General features: G+C 39.3%; 1 protein-coding gene across 1 annotated transcript in view; it reads left to right on the top strand.

The window, feature by feature from the left end:
- The first annotated feature begins 370 nt into the window (after positions 1–370).
- HSPA12A (heat shock protein family A (Hsp70) member 12A) overlaps positions 371–20,464 on the top strand; it is a 95,395-nt gene continuing 75,301 nt past the window's right edge. Inside the window, exon 1 of the mRNA XM_044665617.1 lies at positions 371–420. Within this exon, the coding sequence (XP_044521552.1) occupies positions 381–420 (40 nt within the window). The 5' untranslated portion in view covers positions 371–380. The remainder of the gene's footprint in view (positions 421–20,464) is intronic.

The following is a 20,464-nucleotide window of genomic DNA, read 5'->3' as shown; positions in this document are numbered from 1 at the left end:
GGGAGAAGAGAGGGCTGGGGAGGAGGAGGAGGATTTTAAGCTCAAGGGTCAGACATAGAGACTTTTCCCTGGCTTGGCGCTCTGGGCGGAGGGAGGGAAAGAGGCGTTGCAGTGGAGGTGGGTTAAGCAAAGACTTTCTTGGGGTTGCTCCTTGGGACGGACGCTGAGGCTTCAACATCAGGAGCAGGAGCTAGAGGGGGGAGGGAAGGGAGGAGGAGGAAAGGGGGAGGAGGAGCCGCCGCCTCCGCGTCAGAAGAGCCTCGTACTGCCCAATGGTTCAGACCCCAGAGTGAGCTGCGAGCAGAGGAGCTGAGCTGCGGACCCACGCCAGGGCTGGCTTGGAAGCTCTTCATCCTGAGCTGTACCGGCCAGGCGCAACCATGTCAGAGAAGGAAGCTGGGAGCGATGCGGGGCCCAGAGGTGAGCTCACTCATTCGCTCGCTCATATACTTGGCCAGGCAAGGATGCGGACAAGGGAAATCTCACCTAGGCGAGCGCTGCCGCAAGGGCACGGGTGGGTGGGAGGGAGGAAAGGAAGGAGCAGCCAGCTGCCGGCCAGCCCTCAGGGGCGTAGTGGGTGGAGCTGAAGCATAGTCGGCATCCCCTTCAGGCTGGAGGCCCCCAGTGTCCCCCACCTAGTCCTCCATTCTTCTGCCCAGGTTGAAGGCTTGGAGATAGGGCGGACAGTGATTGGGGGAGGGGAGCGGGGGAAACCTAGTCCTAATTAAGTCTGGGGTCCTTGCCAGCGTGGGAAAATGGAAACATCCCCAGACATCCTCCCTCTCTATCCTACTAGTTCCCCTGGGCTCTTCCTGGAGCCTGGAGATGGGAGACGCTCAGAGCAGTCTTTGGGCTCTCCTAGCTTTGGCGCTGGGACAGAGAGGAGTCAGGCACCGGGAAGGAGAGGCCAGATCTGTCAGGAGCCCCGGCCTGTCACGTGCTCCTTTCCCTTCCGTGGAGACTCTGCTGCAGGGACCGCAGTCCCCTACCCCGCCCCCCTCCTCCCACTCGAGAGCACCGGGGCTTCCTCGCCGGGCGCTCCTCCTCCCTGCTACACTCTGCTTTCCCTGACGCCACGGGATTGCACACAGCTCCTGCGACTCCCAAAGGGAGGCAATGCTGCAGAGAAGTGATCCAGGTGGAAAAAATAATAATGAGGGAAGAAGATCCCGTGTCGGCTCCCCACTCCTAAGTCGTTTTGTTCCCACTTGTCCTCCCTGGGAGGGGGCTCGATGCCCGACTGTACAATGACTCGAGTAGTGAGTGTACCTTTCCCCATAGGACAGTTTTAGGGGCTCAAGGCAGCTCTTTTACCCACCCTTAACTTACACCCACCCCCGGCTCATTAGCCTCCCAGAAGCTAAGGGAAGTGTCTGAAGAATTTACTTGAGAAAAGACCTTATAATATAGTTTCTCCCAGGAATAATTGTAACAAAGTCTAGTTACCCTTAGCCAGAAGATTAAAGGGGGGAGGGGATGGGAATGCAGCATGGAATAGAGTCAAGAAATGATAGAGATCTGAACAGTGAAAGAAAGTGAAAACTAAATCCTTTTCATTCTAACACTTTCCTTCTTTCTTCTTTCCTCCCTTTCTTCTCTCCTTCCCCAATTACCTGCAGACTTTGGGCGTACCAGAAATAATGCCCAAGAGAGTCTTGTGTGTGAGGAGCTGGGAGTCCTCAGGGTGGGGTTGGGGCTGGAACTTGTATGGAGTAGGATGCTGGAGGGACAAAGAGGTTGTTGGACTGCGGTGCTCAATCAGCAAAAAAGGCAGATGGCTTCCATTTTGAAAACAGAGTAGACAGTGGTAGAGGCCTCTTGACAGAGCAGATGGAGGGCTAGCCTCAAAGGCAGAAAGACCCAGGTTCGAGGTGCTCTTCTCTGACACATACCAGCTGTGTTACGTTGGACCACGTATTGAACCTCATGCAAGATTAAAAATAGCAGAGAAGGTGCACACCTTCTCTGGTAGGGGGAATTCCCTCACCCTGGAGTTCTCTATAACAATGAAGTCCCAAATCCAATCCCTAACTCCTAATGAAGAATATCACGTTTTGGGAGGGTGATTAAAAGTAGGGGTGTGGTGGGGATAAGAAACTTTTAATGTGTTTTTAACTTTTTCTGAATTCAGAATGAAGCTTCTTTTTTCTCTTTGTTAAGACTTGGGAAGAGACTTAGATTGGATAGTAGCTTTTATGCAAATGTATTTTTTAAACAATTTCAAGGGAAGAAACTTCATTGCATGGTGCTTGAAACCAGCCTCTCTAACTTAATAGAGTTGTCAAAATGCAAAGTGACTAACAAACACTTTTTTTAAGGAGGATCCCCCTCCACCATTACTTTCCAGCTGCCTCATGGAAGGCATAGTGCCTATTTTTATAGTTAATTATAAATTTGTTATCTTGTAATGATGAAATTAAATGACTGTGACAAAGAAAATCCAACTAGGAAGTGGTTTTACTTTAAAAGGACACATGATAGCAGCGAAATGACAAATCTGTCAAACTCCCAAATGCTGTCATCTTTCCTATTCTCCCAGGAGCTCTCAACCTGTCAGGGAGCTGGGAGCCTGAAGAAAATAGATTAATATCCTGACTTGATGACTGGTTAAGGGCAGAGAACACCTTCAATCTATAAATAAAACCTCGGGGCAGGCACTCTGCCTATCCCAAGCTCCTTCACACCTGCCACCCCAGCCTATTGTTCTTGCAGATGGAAGAGGTAGCAGCAGCAGCACTGCAGTAGCTGACATAGTAGGTAGGAATGGGAGGATCCTGACACTAACTCTGATAAGAAATGGTTTCCATAGAGCACACTGAAATTGGGTCCCAAGAAGAAACAGCCCTGAAACACTTTGCTTTGCACAGACTAAATGCTTGTTGAATTGCTTTTGAGTAGCCCTAAGTGAGTTCCTCAGGGATTGTTATTACTCTAATTACTCTAATTCCAGGTTCAACTGGAAAGTAAGATACTTAAACTATTCTACCAAGTTGTGATTTTCTGAACAGCAATAAAGAACTAGTTTGACAAAACTTTGTTTAGACTGAATAAATTGTTTTGGGGGGGAGGTCACATAACTACAACTTGAATTTTAATATATGAAAAAGTTTTCTGCCTTGCCCATTAGGTTTCCTTTATAAAACATGATGATTATAAAAACATGGAAAGATCTAAAAGTTAATTAAGATAGACAGGTAAAGATATACAGCCATTGTTTTTCCATGCTTATTATCTTGGAATGGGCAACAGTTTCATCCATTTTAGAACTTATCTTAAAATCATGTATCTTAAAGGGGGAAGTAGGTTTCTCAGGGGAAAGAGTATTAGACCTGTAAACAGGAGGTCCTGGGTTCATATGTGGCCTCAGATATTTCCTCGCTATGTGACCTAGGACAGGTCACTTAACGCCAGTTGCCTAGCCCTTACTACTCTTCTGCCTTGGAACTAATACACAGTATTGATTTTAAGACAGAAGGTATGGGTTTTTTTAAAAAAAAAAAAAGATAGCCTTTGCAACTCTTCTGTCTTGGAAATGATGGTATTGATTCTAAAACAGAAGTTAAGGTTTAAAAAAAAAAAAAAGAAAAAATCTATCTTAGGCTTGTAGATCAAGAAGGAACCTCAGAGGCCATTTAGTTAAACACCCTCATCTTGAAGATTAGGAAACTGAGGTCCTGGGAAGGTAAGCAACTTGTCCAATATCACTCAGATAATAAATATAAGAGATAGGATTTGAACACAAGCCCTAAACACTAGACTTTAAAGCCAGTGCCCTTCTGCAGCCCTAGTCATGAGATAGACATAACAGAATAAGCATACCACCCTCTAAGCATTTTTTGTATTGTGGTATTCAAGGAAATTCCTTCACAAAGATATATATCCTTGATTATGCTCTAATCTGATTTCCTAAGCATTTTGTAGTCCTCATATGCATTTTTCTCCTTTGCTAGAACTATAATGGTTTAAAGGATGATTGTTACAAACTAGAAGTCACAGTGGTACTATAATAGTGACTTTTAGATTATGAGCTATTGTAGAATTAGGATTAGGATGGGTTGAGGTGATTAAATTTGAAGAAGAGGAATGATAGGTATAAATTTTGAGGGCAGTGGAAGGGGTTGTTTGCTAGGCAAGGCATTGGTTCTTTAATGGCGTTTTGGAGGTTGGAGAAAAAGTGAAGAATGTGGGATAAAGCATGGCAGCGAGGGTACAAACTAACTTTGCCTTGGGAAGGGGTGTGCTGAGTGTGGGGTAAAGAACATAAGCTAGCTGGATAGTGAGGGAGGGAGTACACCTCTTCCTCATCCTAGTTCAGGTCAAGAATGGAAGCAAGAAAGGATACTAACACTACCCGAATATTACTCAAGTATTACTAATTACACCTCTATTCCTAGGCATCTGCCCACTCTTTGTCAACCTGTAGCTTAGTCGCATCATTTAGACTTTGAAACATCCAAGTAAACACTGTGATAAGACTGAGAAATCCAGTATCCTTGTATCTTCTCTTTCATGGTTTAGAGTTAGACTCATTTTTATTTTATAATTATATTTATGTTTATTATTATATTGTTATCATTTCCATTATGCTCAACAAATTTTATTGAGTACTACTGCTACAAAACACTGGTATGTACTTTGAGGAATAAAAAAATGAATCAGAAGTCCTTGCCATCAAGAAACTTATAGAATAGTTGAGGACAAACCATACCCCAGTTTGAAAAATTAAGCCATAATACAAGGTGGTATCTGAAAAATACCCAATGAATAGTTTTTATTTTTATTTCTTTAATGTTCTCTTTTTTATTTGCATTGCAATATTTGTAGCAATAACATTACCAGTTATTTATAGTTCTACTTCAATGAATAGTTTTTAGAAGAAGAAAGTATTGCTTTGGGCTGGGCAGATTAGGTATCTTTAGGATAATTGATTTAGAGCCAACAGAGACTTTAGAGATGACCCAGAATAACCCACTCATTTAACAGATGAGTAAGCTGAGCCTTGGAACTTGCCCAATGTCACATATTGTTTTTGTCCTTTAAGAGAACTAATGACATCACAGGTATGATGTCTTGACTTGTGCATGAATTGGATTTAAGGGAGGCAGCATTGCACAAAGTTGTCTGCCTCATTCTGTCTTCCAAAGTCATTAAAGTCCAGTGGCAAGACAAAAGTCAGGATGACTAGGACCCAAGGCCACCAGATAGTAAATAGCAGAGTTAGGATAGGTTCCCTGAATTAAATTCCAGGGTTCTTTCTAATTCATGGAGGTGTAATTTGAACTGAGATTTAAAGGCACGAGAGGATTTGAATTGGGGGTTTTAAGGGAAGATGGGTGTTTCAGATGTGGAAATAATATGATCTTTGGAGGTGGGGATCAGCAAAACACAGTCTTGGGAAAGTGGATCAACCTTACTGGAGTTTGTGTAGAAGATAAGAGTAGAATGATAGATGAACATAAAATTGTGTTGGTCTTGCAAATCAGAAATAAGAGTCTAGATTTTCTCTTCTAGTCAACAGACAGCTATTCAATATTTCTGTGTAGAGAAGTGACATGGCATCAGTAATATTTTCAAAGCTTATTTAGTGATAATATGCTGGGCAAAGGAGTCAGAAACATCTAATTAGGAGGTTTCTTTGGGTACTAGATTAAAAGCTTTAATGAGAGTGAGGAAGTGAGAATGGGAAGAAAAAGATGAACATGGCAGACATTAAGAGGGAGTAGACAATATCTGCTATATTGGCTATGTAAAGGAATACAAAGAAGAAGATTATAAGCCTGAGAGACTGAGAAAATGGTGGTGCTTTTGAATGAAATATGGGTGAGAGGAGGAAAAGCCAAGCTATAAAGAAAAATAATGTATTCCATGTCAGATATATTAAGTTTAATTTGACTTCTGGATACCCAGCTTAGAAGAGTCTGGCAGCTTAGAAGAGTCAGAGATGCAGAATTGGAACAAAGTCTGGATTCAGGATTTGGGGAAAATTGATGGAAGCAGGATAGATAATGCCATGATGGTGGATCTTCATGAGAGTATATAATAAAAATAGCGCAGGAGAGAAAAAATGAATCTTGGGACACCCAGAATGAAGGAAATGAGGAGAACCACTGTGACATTCTCAGAAAGTTGGCCTATAATCTAAGGACATGGTTCAATCCATTAGAATTTTTCATGACCTGCAACCTAACTCTTGGCCATCCAAATATTCTGAGACTGTGTCACCACTTGGGGCAGGAAGGACTTCTAGACCAAGGCAAACTCAACAGGTAATTCCTGTGAATGTAGACACTCAGGAATTGACATTACTTAGGGCAAAGAATAAGTTGAAGCTCTGGTACTAAAAATAATGTGCATTCCAATAATCCTTTTGGTGATACTACTTTGATTAAAAATGTTTTTAAGTGAAAACTTCAAACATATTAAAGCAAAATATACCCTTCTATTTATTAAAGCTATAGATAAGATCACAGGATTGAGGAAGTAGCTCTTAATGAATTAATGTTATAGGTGAGTGTTTCTTTCAAGTGTAATCTTTTTTTGTTAGCATTCATTTGAATTTTTATATATAATAATATAATACATATGATTTGCTACAAATATGCAATAAATTGTCATAAATATGCTTACCCAAGAAAAACAAATCTTCATATTAGCCGTATCCAGAAAACTATGTCTCATTCTCCCTACCTCTTCCCCAAGAAGGCAGGCAATATGATAAGAGTGTGTACATACATCATAATAATACATATTTCCCTATTCATCATGTTGTGAAACAAGACACATTGCTTACACTAGAGAAAAATCCATGGAAGAAATAAAGTGTAATTTTAATAGGCTAGTTGTTCAACTTAGGGTCAGAAGGTGGAAGATGGAAAGACTAAGGAAGCTGAGAACAAGGTGTAGAAATAAAGCTGGCCATAGTGAGATGTACATGGCTTTTCCACGTTTCTATAATACTCCCTGAATTCCTTCAATTAGAGCAGTGGTTCCCAAAATTTTTTGACCTACTGGCCCCTTTCCAGAAAAAAAAATATCACTTAGTGCCCCTGGAAATTAATTTTTAAAAAAATTTTAATAGCAATTAATAGGAAAGATAAATGCACCTGTGGCCATCACCGCCCCATCGTGGATCACTGCAGCACCCACCAGGGGGCGGTGGCGCCCACTTTGGGAATCACTGAGTTAGAGAATCACAGATTTGGAAGGGATCTCAGAGGCTATCCACTCCAACTCATCTCTAAACAAGGATACTCTCTGTACCATTCCCAAGTGACTATCTATCCTTCCTTTTACCTCCCGAATTAGCTGTGCCACTTTTGAAAAGATCATAATTGTGAGAAAATATTTTCTTATAATTAGTTGAAATCTAACTTCCACTTCCTGGTCTAAGTTCAGCCTTCTGGGTCCAAACAGAATAAGTTTAGTCCCACTTCTCCATGATAGCTCTTCAAATACTCGAAGGCATTTTCCTCATCCTTCTCCCACCCCACCCAAGTCTTTCTTGTTTAAGTTAAAAAAAAAAACACATAATCTTGAGGTCTTTCACTAATCTATTTGCCCTTCTTTAGTATGCTCTGGTTCCTTTATTCCTCCTAAAATATGGTGCCCAAGCCAAAACACAACATTTAAAATGTGTTCTCACCCAAAAGAGATGATAAACTATTGTGTTCTGGACACTTTAACTCTCAGTGTAACCTAAGATCCCATTAACCTTTTTTGGCTGTCATGTAATACTACTGCTTAAAATTGAGTTTACCACCCCCCAAAGTCCTAGGTCTTTTTCTTGTGAATTGCTGCCTAATCACCCCTTCCCCCAATATATTTGTGAAAAAAAAATTTAAAACTAAAAGTATGGAACTTTCCATTTATTTCTCCTATTTCTCAATCATATTAAATTTAACCCAAGGTTCTGGCCTGTCTTGTTTTTGGATTCTGATTACCTTACAGTGCTGGCTGCTCTTCCCAACTTTGTGTCATATGAAGATTTGATAAGACCACCATCTATTACTTCATTGAAATTATGTATAAAAATGTTGAATGGCACAACACAGGTTCAAGGATAGATGAATTCAAGAAATATTATTTAGATTTAAACTAATTACTCCAAACCATAATTATTCAGATAATTTAACCCCCCCCCCCAAGCCAGATAACTTTTATTGCCTCAATTAATTTCCTTAGCTACTCAGATTTCACAAGATCATTCCCAATTCTGTTGATTTTGTCCTGGTCTGCATTATACATGTTTTTGGTCTCATTGGCAGAGTGCATGCATAGAATGATTTCTTCCTCTTTCATGCCCTTGTCTGGAGTCTGCTTAATTGTGGTATCCTAGAAGATGGCATGGATAATTTACTTGGATTCTTTATCATCTATTCTCAAAGAACATGTCTTGGAAGTGATAGCTGAAGACTCATTCCATCATCTTCAAATAAATAGATTAGATGCTCTCTATTTCTGTTGAGGGAAGAAATGAACAGAGATGGAAGGGTCTTGTATTTTGGCCAAAGACAATGGAATGAATAGCATTGTGGAGTTGAAAACAGAAGATGAATTCAAGAAACAGCAATATAAGACAGTGTATTAAGAAATAAGGACAAAAAGTTGGCAGGGCTCACATTATAGAAGAATGCAACTCACAGCCTGTCAAAAGACACATCTGGCTTACTACATCCAGGAGTGACCTGTGATCACCAGTGGTCTCAGCACCAGCTTTCCAGTCCTTGTGGTATAATAATAATGGTTGTTCTATAATGCAATCAAGCTTTTTTTCTTATCAGTGATTTACATGAGACATTTAATACAATCCAAGGACCACCTCATTAGATGGTAACTAGAAGTAGAAGCAGACTTTTCATAATATTTTTTTATTTGAATTGTTTGTTTTTGTAATGCTAACTGGAAAGGGTTAGACTGGTAGGTTGTGTGGATTTTGTTTACTGAAGTGGACCTAGGTCTCTTCCCTCCCTGCCCCACCAAAAAAATTGGAGGTAATTTTTTTTAATAGGTGAGATGATAACTGAACTCAGGTTGTTACTAATGCCAAGTCTAAGCCCCTGATGTCCCAGGGTTAGGAATAACCTGGAACTATCCCTCCCCTTCCTCCCCATCCCCAGGCACTTATTCCCCAACATAAATCACATAGAATCATAAAGTAGATCGATGAATCAAAAGTCACCTAGTCCAGTATCCTACCACATTCAGAGCTTCCTTCCTGGTTATTCTGGATCTGTCTGAATAGTGAAATGGACCAGTCATTCATTTCTTTGGACAGCTCTAATTGCTAGAAATTATTTTCAGTCTTCTATTGGCCTGAGTCCTGCCTCTCTGTAACTTTGATTAATTTCTCTAACTTCTTCCATCTGTACTCTACAAAGTACCTCTCATCCCTCTTCCTCACTTGGGCAGCCCTTAACTAGCTGAAGACAGTGATCCTCCCTGCCTCAGTTTCTGCTTTTCTAAACTGATCATCTCCAGTTCCCTTAGACATCGCTCACTGTATGCTTTTTATCTCTCAGAAGTGTTCTCTAAATTTATTTCTTGCCAGATATTATTACTAGCTCTGTCACATCTGCTCATACTTCCTGCCTTTAAAGTGAAACGAGGTCTTGGTACAGCTGTAGAACATGGAATGTTTGCCAGGTATTTATTGTGTTTCTCATCAGGGGACCTCTAAATCCAGCTGAAGCTTGGATGTCCATCCTGCATCCCCTTCTTCTTGTCCCTTTCTCGTAGTCATAAAATCCTTCAGTGGGATGAGAACCGCAGAGATCACACATTGGTCTTTCTCCTCCCAGAATTACGAGGAGCAAGCCCAAGCTCTGATATCTTCATATAGAGATTCTTTCGTTTCTCTTAACTGGTTTTAGGCTTGGAAAAGTTTCTTCATATGTTCTGTAGTTCATCTAGCTACCCCATGCTTAACTTCTTTGAATTAGAAAATTTTCTTCAACTTTCTCTCTCCCATAAGGATTTCATCTTGTCTTATCCTTATTAGGAACTTTAAAGTTGTGATTGTTTTATTATCTGTTGCTAGGATTTTCCTTTATTAATAAAAACACGAATCTACCCCTTAAAATGTACTTTTCATGGTTATATATATAATACATGAATTTTTGCATGAAATCTTTCCTGAAATAATGTGAGCTTCTTGATGGCAGAGACCGTTTTTAACCTTTCTTTGTATCTCCAGGACTCAGCACACATAGTTTATGGCATATTAAGCACTTAATTAAATATTCGTTGACTGACTGATCATTCATGTGCTTTAGTCTCCTTCTAGATACATTTCCTCTCCTCCTTCTTCCTCTCCCTCCTCTTCTTTGTCCTCCTCTTCTTGTCCTGCCCACTACAATAGTTACCTGTTTATCAACATGCTGATTCATATTCTCCAAAATGATGTTTGAAAACGTAGCTTGCCATGGAATATTAGATATGTAAGGCATCATAGAGGCTATAGATTAGTCAAATCCCTCAATTTAAAAAATTAATAAACTGAGGCCCAGAGAGGAGACACAATTTGCTAGTGTTTATATATAGTACTTTAAGATTTGCAAAGTCCTGTAGGAAGGAAGAGAAGGAGGGAAGGAAAGAAGGGAGGGAGGAAGGGAAGAAAGGAAGGAAGAGAGGAAGAAAGGAAATAGGAAAGAAAAAGGAAGGGAGGAAAGAAGGGAGGAAAGTAGGGAAGAAGAGGCAAAGGAGGGAGGAAGGAAGGGAAAGGGGAAGGCAGGAGGAAAGGGAGGAAGGAAGACAATGTGAAAGAAGAAGAAAGGAGGGAAAGGAGGAAGAGGAAAAGGAGAGAGGAACAAAAAGAGAAAGAGGAAGGAAGGAAAAGAGGGAAGGAAGGAAGGAAAGGAGGAAGAAAGAAAGAAAAAAAAGAAGGCAAGGAGGGAAGAGGGAAGGAGGGAGAGAAGGATTTATTAAATACTCATTTTGTGCCAGGCACTGTGCATAGCACTTTACAAATATTTTATTTAATCTTCACAACAACCCTATGAAGTTTACATTTATAGATGAGGAAACTGAGGCTGAGAGAGGTTAAATGACTTACCCAGAGGCACACAGCAAATGAGCATCCAACGTGGCATTTACTTTGGGGTCTCCTTTGATGCCAGCACTCTTATCTGCTGTACCCCACAGCTGGTATTTAAAGGTTTCATAACTAGGACAAGAACCCAGTTCTTATCTCCCAGTCCATTGTTCTTTGCACTGCCCCAGACTATCCCCCCCCTCCCCTTTTATTATCATGCATAAAGCTAAGTTTCCTTTTCTTTGAATCTGCTGTTACAGTGGTTGTTCTTATTTCCTGTATCCTGGTACATGGCAAAATATCTATTTTTAAGATGACAATAATAGTACCAGAGTGGCTTTTATGTACATGTATATGGTTAGTTTAAATTCATGTCCAAATTCTTTCTCTATCATTCTGCTTGAAGAAAAGCCATTTCTCCTGCATCTAGACTTCATGCTATCTCAGGGTATCTTCTAATCTTCTTCTGAGATCCCAGCTGCATGCGAGGTCTTCCAAATGTGAATGAAATATTTGCAGTGCAGTTTTCCCATAGCTTTTGCTCAGATGTGACCAGATAGTTATTGTTTCATTTATTTGAAATGAATATTATTGCCGTTAGGTCATCTACATATACAACAATGCTTGGGAAATTTTGCACTAATTGAGGTGGGGAAAGGGAATAAGAATTTATTAAACTCCTACTATGGGTCAGGCACTGTGTTAAACTTTTTTAGAAATATAATCTTAGATTTCAGAATAGTTATGAAGCAAATGCAGACATAAATAACTTAAGGAGAATATATTTACCTGGGACCCAGTCATCCCCAAATAAGATGGTACCTTTAAATTTCTTTCTTTGGTATTGTTATTTGCATAAGTCATTTTCCTCATTTTGCTTAATTTACTTTGAATCAATTCATTCAAGGCTTTGCAAGTTTTTTCTGAAACGATTCCTTTCATTATTTCTTATTGCACACTGGTATCTCATTATATTCATATCCTATAATTTGTTCAACCATCCCCTATTTGAAGGTGCTTCCCCTTAGCCCCATAGTAGCTACTATAAAAAGAGCTACAATAATTATTTTTGTAGATTTGGGTCTTTTCCCTCTGTCTCTGATCTCTTTGGAGTTTAAACCTCGAAATGGTACCATTGGGTTAAATTAAAGTATGTGTATTTTAGTAATTTTTTTGAATACTCTCAAATATGGGTTGCTTCATTAAATAGTGAGTTCCCTATTTCTGGAAGTGTTTAAGGCCAGGGTGAATGACCATTTTAGGGATGCTATCAGGCCATGCATTAGACAGAGCATTAGAAAAGCTCACTTTTCAGTTTTCAGGTCCCTTCCACCTTTTTGAATTATGAGTATTTGTAGATACCCCCAGGTGGTTTATAACCCTGTTTATCCTATATATCATATTTCCACCAGTTTCAGGAGATTGCAAGATATGCATTTAATCAATAAAATAATGCACAATAAAGCTTCAAGATAAATTGTGTTTACAATTAAATTAGTGGAGACTCTTTTAGTAGGTAACTTGATTAAGCATGGTCAAGTGGTGTGGTTATATAAGTGTGTGTGTCTCTGTGTGTGTGTGTGTGTGTGTGTGTGTGTGTGTGTGTGTGTGTGTAAGAGCGAGGGAGAGAAAGAGGGAGCGAGAGAGAAAGAGAGAGAAAGAGAGAAGAGAAGAGAATGAGGGGGAGAGTGAGAAGAGACAGGGGGGAAGGGAGAGAGAGGGAGAGGGAATGTATGCATGCATGTGCATATACACGTGAAGGCACTCTGTGGATGCCCTGAATTAAATGCAGTTTTTATGTCTGCCCCAGATAAAAAAGAACATTTCTATTACAATATTTTGATCATCGGATATAACCTTCCCCCAACCCCCTACAAATACTTTCCAGAGCTAGGTTCCCTCTAGTCCCCCAACAGGAAACATTTTTCCATTGTTTATTTTTTTTAAGTCTGCTAGTAATAAATTCCAATTCAGTTCCATTTAATTCAGCAACATTTATTAAATGGCAGCTATGTACAGAGCTCTGGGCTTGAGTGATGGGGAGGGGAATGCAGGGATGAATAGGAAATTCTTTCCTCTCAAGCAGTTGACTTTCTAGTAGACCTGATCACTACTAAAGACTTTATCTTTTACAAGGCTGACAGGAAGTTAGTGTGAAGTTGTTTGGGTTATGTAGCTCTTTGGTAACTTGTTTTTGTTAGGCAGGACAGGAAATAAACCCTGTTCTTCCAAACAGAAGATTGCATCAGTGCTCAGGGCTCTGAAAATGAGAGTGGCTTGTATTCACTTTGGATTGTGGCACAAACATATCTTATTTAAATTTAATATTTTATAACTAAATATCTAATATTTCAACTTAATATCTAGCAGGACTCCATACATATTTGTTGAATGAATAAATGAATGAAGGAATAAAAGTTGAGGCAGAGGACTATTTTGTTCCTAACTCACTAGATAATGGCCTTAATTTAAACAGATCTTTTTTCTTGGTAGATGTGCTATGATTTTTTTTATAACAAGTTCTAGAGCAAAAGAACCAGTCTTATGATTTGACAGGATAGGTGGCAGCATGATATAATTTGATGGGTGGGTAATTGAAAGAGTAGGGAAGTAGGAGGGGGAAATTAAGCCACATAATTTTTCCCTTATTCACACGACCTTAGAGGATTTTGTTAAGTTGTTTCTGACTCTTTGGGGATTCCATTTGAGGTTTTTTTTGTCAAAGATGCTGGAGGAGTTTGCCATTTTCTTCTCCAGCTCATTTTACAGATGAGAAAACCAAGGCAAACAAGGTTAAGTGATTTGCTCAGGGTCGCTAGCTAGTAACTTCTGAGGCTGGATTTGAACTCAGGAATGTGAGTTTTCTTGTCTCTGGGCTCAGCCCTCTATCTTCTGTACCACCTAGCTACTTACCTTAGAGGATGGCCATTCATTTAAGATTTTAGAACATTCACATAACTTTGGGTGAGGTGTTGATTCTTCATAGTGCTTCAAGATGGAAAAGGCATTCGAGATCATCTAGTCTTCTGGTTCTCAAAGAGGAGTTTGTACATCCCTGGGGTCTATAAGACCCATTCAGGAAATATGCAAGATCAAAATTATTTTTATAATAGCACTAACTTGTTATTTGTCTATTAAAATGCTCAATTTTCTAAGAATATATATTTACATACATATATGTGTGAAATGGATTTCCTTCATATATTTCAACCAAAACAACATACAACAAATTGAATACAGAAGTAGATATGAGAATTCAGCTGTCTTCAATTAAGTCAGCCATGAAAGAGGTTAGCAAAAATATGTATAACAATCCCACTTTTCTCACTAAATCATCTTTGTTTTGGAAAATGGGCTATTTTTCATAACTGATAACATGTTATGATTTATTGTTATTTTTAATGAACTTAATACAGATTTAAAATGCATGTTTTAGTTTCTAAATATACATATATGTATGTATGCCTATATATCCCACATAAACAAAAGCTCTTTGAGGTCCAAATAATTTTTAAGAGTATAAAAGAGTCCTTAGATTAAGAAATATGAGAATTGTGGTTCTGTTCCCACCCTCTCATTTAAGAGATGAGCCCAGAAGTATCCAGATTATCAAGTAGGAGAATCTAGACTTGAACTCAGTTCTCCTGAATTTAGATTCAGTATTCTTTCTATTTGCATGAAATCTTAAGTTGGTATTTAAGTTGGGAGATCTATGAACTTCAGCAGGGGAAAAATGACTTGTTTATTTCAATATAATTGTAATCCTATATAATTTATTTTATGCATTTCAAAACATTTTTTTTCTAAAAAGGAATCTATAAGGTTTAACCAGACTGCCAGAGGAAAAAGGTTAAGAACTACCCTGTCCTCAAATGGAGGGATAACACATGAAGCCACTAAATGCCTTGGTGTGAAATAGAGTCTTATTTTAGTGTTAAAAGAGAATTGAGAGGAACCAAAGGGTGGGAATGGGTCTTGGAGAGCCACTCTCCTCATTTCAGATGAGAAAATTTAAAACCAAAAGTACTGAAGCCTTTATCCAAAGTGGCACAATTAGAAACCAAGGCAGGGTCTCCCATTCCAGTGCAGGTTCTATCAGATTGTTTTCCTAGCTGAGATCTTGGCACTGAGGGATTAGAACATTTTTACCATGGAGAGGGGAGAGTGGGAAGTGCACAGGGTGGGGGGGTTCACGTTGGGGTGTAGCGAGCAGACTTTTTACCCAGGAATAGCCAACGCAAGGAGCCAAAGATGTTGATGCTCTGGGCAGCCAAACAGCAGCATAGATGTCCTGAGCCACCAGTGTTAGGAAAAGGAGTTCCAAAAAGGGAGATGGGAGGACATCAGTGAGCCAAATAGCTTTTATGAAGTTTTTACTATGTGCCAAAGACTGTGCAGTCTCTTCCATTTTTACCTAGGGCACTGCCTAGCCATATCCTTGCAAATAGTGAGGTAGAATAATTAGTTCAATTAGAAAGGAAGCAGTGAACCCCCTTCTTGTTTTCTGCAGCTCTTTCTGAGCATGAAACTCCCAGGTGATGAGCTTAGCTACTTCACATCTATCTCAAAAGGAGCTGGGGAGATGTTTCACGTTCATTCCAAAGGAAGAGCAAGTGTGTGTTCAAGATCACAGTTGTGTTGTTTTTTTTTTTAGATGATATTTGTCTGTCTCTAAATCTGTGATCCTTAGAACACAGGTTTAGGGGTAGAAGGCACTTTTGCAATGATCAAATCCAACCTAATTTAATCAATGCAGAATTTGAGGCTCAGATAATTTGTGTCTTACCTAAAGTGACATAGCTAGTAAAAACAGAATTCTGGGTGCTATGCTGAAATTCTGCTCTCCCTTACTCCTTGATTCTATTGCCCCCACCAAATTTGGAAAGAGTTTTCCAAACTGTTAGGAGAGGCCCTTTTCAGGGAGGGCATGAAACGGTGGCCAAAATTATTGGATATTTTCCAAGTGCCGCTCCAACATAAATATATATATACTTTTTTAAAAAGTGAAAACTAAGTTTTAAATCAAAGGCCACAAAGGCAAGACTGAGACAGGGAGTTTGCTTTGACTAGACAGGAATGGCTAAAGAGACCTTGAGTAGCCAGTAAAAGAAAGATTGATCACTCTCCAGTCTTCTCTCATTTCTACCCCCTAATGCACACACACACATTCCCTGGCAGGGGTCTAGGCTCTGCCTGCTGCTCTTTGCAGGGCTCTTAGACCCAGATGGCACAGTTAACTCCAGCCCTGGCACAAAGTACCTAGAGTAGCCCAGTGAGAGGATTTAGGGGGGCCCCCTTCACTTTTGAGAGATATTGTGGTATGATGGAAAGAAGGCTAAAAAAATCAGAGGACCAACATTTAAATCCTGATTCTACCATTTACTGCCTGTATGATTGGATAAGCTGCTTCATCTCTTCGAGACTCAGTTTCCTAAAATGTAAAATGAGATTGGAGGCCTTTTGGTATAGTGGAAAGAATGCTGGGCTTGGAAGTCCAATTTTACCATCTGTTAAATGAAGAAGGGAGTGAAGAACGAACTAGACATCCTTCTGAAGTGTCTTCCAGTTCAAATTTGTGATCTGTGACTAGATGATCTTCAAGGTTTCTTCCATCTTTAAATCTATCATCCTTGATTTTATGACAGTGAAGTGGGCATAGAACTTATTTTATGTATTCCTTTCTTGTTTAATATTCATTTATATGAAAGTATAAAAAATTCTTAATGTTCTTTGAACAGAATTCAAACTAAGAAAAGCGGTTATATAGATTGCTTGATAATAAATGGGAACATGTGACTTTTTTGGGTGGGAATAAAAAGAATATTGCTCTATAGTTTGGAAACCACTGTGTCAGTCTTTCTCTTTTTTTCTGTTGTTCATTTAAATTTCATGTTTCCTTAATCATGTTGTCTAGTTCTATGGATATAGGTGTTTCATCATTATTTAATTTGGCATTTATTAATCACTTATTATATGTCAAGTATTTAGTAGGAAAAGAGGCAGATGGCTTAGTGGAGAAAAAAACCAGTATCTTTGTCAGGAAGACTTGGATTTAAGTTCAAGTCATTTTTTTAAATTCCCAGATAATTCTCTGAGACTGCTGCAGAACTGTTGCTAAAGTGAATTATAGAAAGACCTTCTGAACTAGGAATTCTCTCTTTCAATGAAATCACAGAGTAAAAATAATAATAACAATAATAATCATACTAGTAACAAATATGCCAGCAATTATAATTGGCAACTGGGAATTCAGAAGCAAAAATGAACAGACAAAAACAAAAACCCTATCCTCAAGAAATTTAAATCTGGTAGAGAATCCAAATTTAACATTTTAAGCCCAGGGGCAAAGATTGGGAGTCCCCTCAAAATGAGAAACTAAGAAAAGATAGTGAATATAAAATCTCTTCCTCAAAAGTCAAGTATGTTTAAGAATATAAGACAACATATACCTAATGACTTACTTATTGTTCATATTCCTGGAAAAGTTGTGTTGGGTAAAATTTTACAAACCAATGGTCACTTTTCCATTTTCTTTCATAATGAAAATAAGGATGTGTTCAGACAAATTGATCATAAGATGTTTGTGAATGCAGCAAAATTTCCAAAAAAAGTTAAAACAAAGTAAAACCCTCTCTTCAAACAAAATAAAAGGAATACAATTTAAAAATGAAAATTCTGAAGGTGAAAATGCAGTAGAAATTCCAGTAGCAAGAGAACCATCTACCTCATACTGTGAGGAACACCCTGGATTTTTCCAACAGGCATCCCCAAATAGCAACCACTTTAAGCTTTCTCTTTTCCCTGGAGAGTTCCCTTTAGCAGCTTATCACAGCACTGGCTTTTGGGGAAAACCACCTGTGTTCACAGTTAGGGTATTTTCAGTAAGCACAGGCAGATAATGGCTACTGTTGCCAATATGCATAAAATAGATGGTGCTCGTGTTATTTCCTCATTTTGAAAATGTAATCTGTAGATTTTTTAAAAATACAATTAAATGTTATATAGTCTAAACTACTCATTTTAAGCATGAGGAAGAGTCCACAAGGTTACACCATTAATAACTAATATTATGTAGCTATTAAAGATCTAGAAAGCATTTTTATATCTCATCTCCTTTAAGGTAGTTTAAGGGTTATTATGATTTCCGTTTTACAGATAGATGTAAAAACTGAGACTTGAGAGACCAAAGAAGTTGTTTATGGTCACACTATGAGAGATTCAAGTGGGAAGGTTCTCTTCTAGATCATGACCAGCCTAATGAAGGAGCCAAATCTTAAAAGAATAAAAGAATTTCGGGAAGGGAGTATATTTCATAAATGGGGGATATACTGCAAGGATGCCCAGACGTGGGAGAGGGCAGGATGAGATTCAAAACAATGTTGTAATAATCCAGTTTGGATGGAATAAAGCCTGGGAAATGTCTAGAAAAGTAGTCTAGAACTAGATCATGGAAGACTTTAAACGTCATAAATAAGGATTTTGCTTTTTTTTTTTTTTTTTCTATAGAAAGGAGCCACTAAAGAGTTTGATGTGATCAGATTCTTGCATTACAAAAAAAAATTATTTTGATACTAGTAGATTAGAGGTAAATGAATGAATGAAGGAATGAATAAATGAAAAGTTATTTTTTAAACCCTTACCTTCTGTCTTAAAACCAATACAAAGCATTGGTTCTAAGGCAGAAGAGCAGTAAGGGCTGGGCAATGGAGATTAAGAAACTCCCCCAGGGTCACTGAGCTAGAAAAGTGTCTGAGATTACATTTGAACCTAGGACTTCCCATCTCCAGTCCTGGCTGGCTCTCCATCCATTGAACCACAGAGTGCTCCTGGAAAGTGCTTTTCAAAATTGCCCAGTCATTTTTTTAACCCTCACCTTCTGTCTTAGTATCATTTCTAAGAAAGAAGAGCAGGAAAGGCTAGAAAAGCGGGCTCTATACCGTGCTACCTCGCTGCCCCTCTAATAATTTTAAAAAGAACGCCCTTCGAAATCATTTGGGTCTGGGGCGGCAGATTGGAGTATGACGCTTCCGTGTATTTGGATACAGGTGGTTAGGTTTCTGAGGAAGCCTCTCAAATGTGGGGGAAGAAAATAGAACATTGGATCATAATGGGCTGGATGGCTCCATGTGATAGTCCAGTAGTTTGCTAATCAAATCCCATCAGCCGGTATCACCTGCATATTTGGTACTAATATGGATGATAAAGCTTAAATTGCCATCTCATTTCTCCTTACGGTGTGCCAGACTATAAAAACCGCACGAGGACGGGGAGGACCAGAAGCGAAAGGGTGACCCGCGCTCCGCGCTCCCTGGGGATGTCCTCAGAGCAGTTCCGCTTGTAACGCCTCTGGCCAGGGAGCTGGCACAGAGGGTCTGCCGGAGTCACCCATGCAGCCCCCGGACAGCCCAAGAGCCCACTTTCCACTAGGGCCCGGGGTGGTAACTCATCTGAGGACTTGAGATATTTTTTGGATGTTCGACAACATTTTAATAACCATATTTCAGTGTAATTAATTTCCTTGTAATACAATATATTGTCTACATTTAAAATTGTTCTTCTGAGACAGGTTTCATCAGACTTCCAGAGACGTCCAAGGATATAAAAAAGATTAAGAATCTTTGCTTAAGGGGATTCATGATGTTCGCAGATTATGTGGGAGATATTTCATATGTATATACAGCCACCCCTCGCTATATCGGGGTTCGCTTACCCGGCTTCGTTGTATCACAATTTTTTGTTCTTTTTAATATAGCTAATTCTGTATTGGGGAGTTACACTTATCATGGCACACTATTGGATGATGGAATGAAAGGTGACCAACCACAGCGCTGTGTTCTGTATCCTGGGTGCTCATTGGCTCAGTAGGTTAATTAGAGTGTGGGAAAGGTTTATAGGTGAATGGGAAGAGTTTACAAAAAATATAAATAGTAAAATAAATATAAATAGTAAAATAAATACAATATCACCACTTCGTGGATTTTCACCTATTGTGGGATCTATGGAACATAACTCCTGAGATAGCTGAGGGATCACTGTGTATGACATTTTTAAAAGCATGGGGATTGGGGAGGATTGTTGAGAGAATGAAAAAAAGGTCTCCTGAAAGAGAGAGCTCTAGAGGCAGCTATTTGGCCCAGTACATAGAGAACTGGGCCTAGACATGGGAGGTCCTGGGTTCAAATATGGCTTCATACACTTCTTAGCTATGTGATCCTGAGAAAATCACTTAAGCTTATTTGTCTCTTTCTTACCACTCTTCTGAAATGTATGTAGATAAATATAAAGAAAAAAGGCTCTCGCTCCCTCTCCCTCTCTCACTTCTCCCTCTCTTCCTCCCCCTCTGTCTTTCCCTCTCCCTCCCCCTTCTTCTTCCCTCTCTCTCTCTCTCCCTTCCTCCGTCTCCCTCTCTTCCTTCTCTATCTTTCCCTCCCCTCT

The sequence above is a fragment of the Gracilinanus agilis genome, chromosome 2 (assembly GCF_016433145.1).
Source record: "Gracilinanus agilis isolate LMUSP501 chromosome 2, AgileGrace, whole genome shotgun sequence".
In the NCBI taxonomy this organism is placed as follows: Eukaryota; Metazoa; Chordata; class Mammalia; order Didelphimorphia; family Didelphidae; genus Gracilinanus; species Gracilinanus agilis.
The sequence above is the reverse complement of the archived record's forward strand: the minus strand, read 5'-3'. Positions and strand labels throughout refer to the sequence as shown.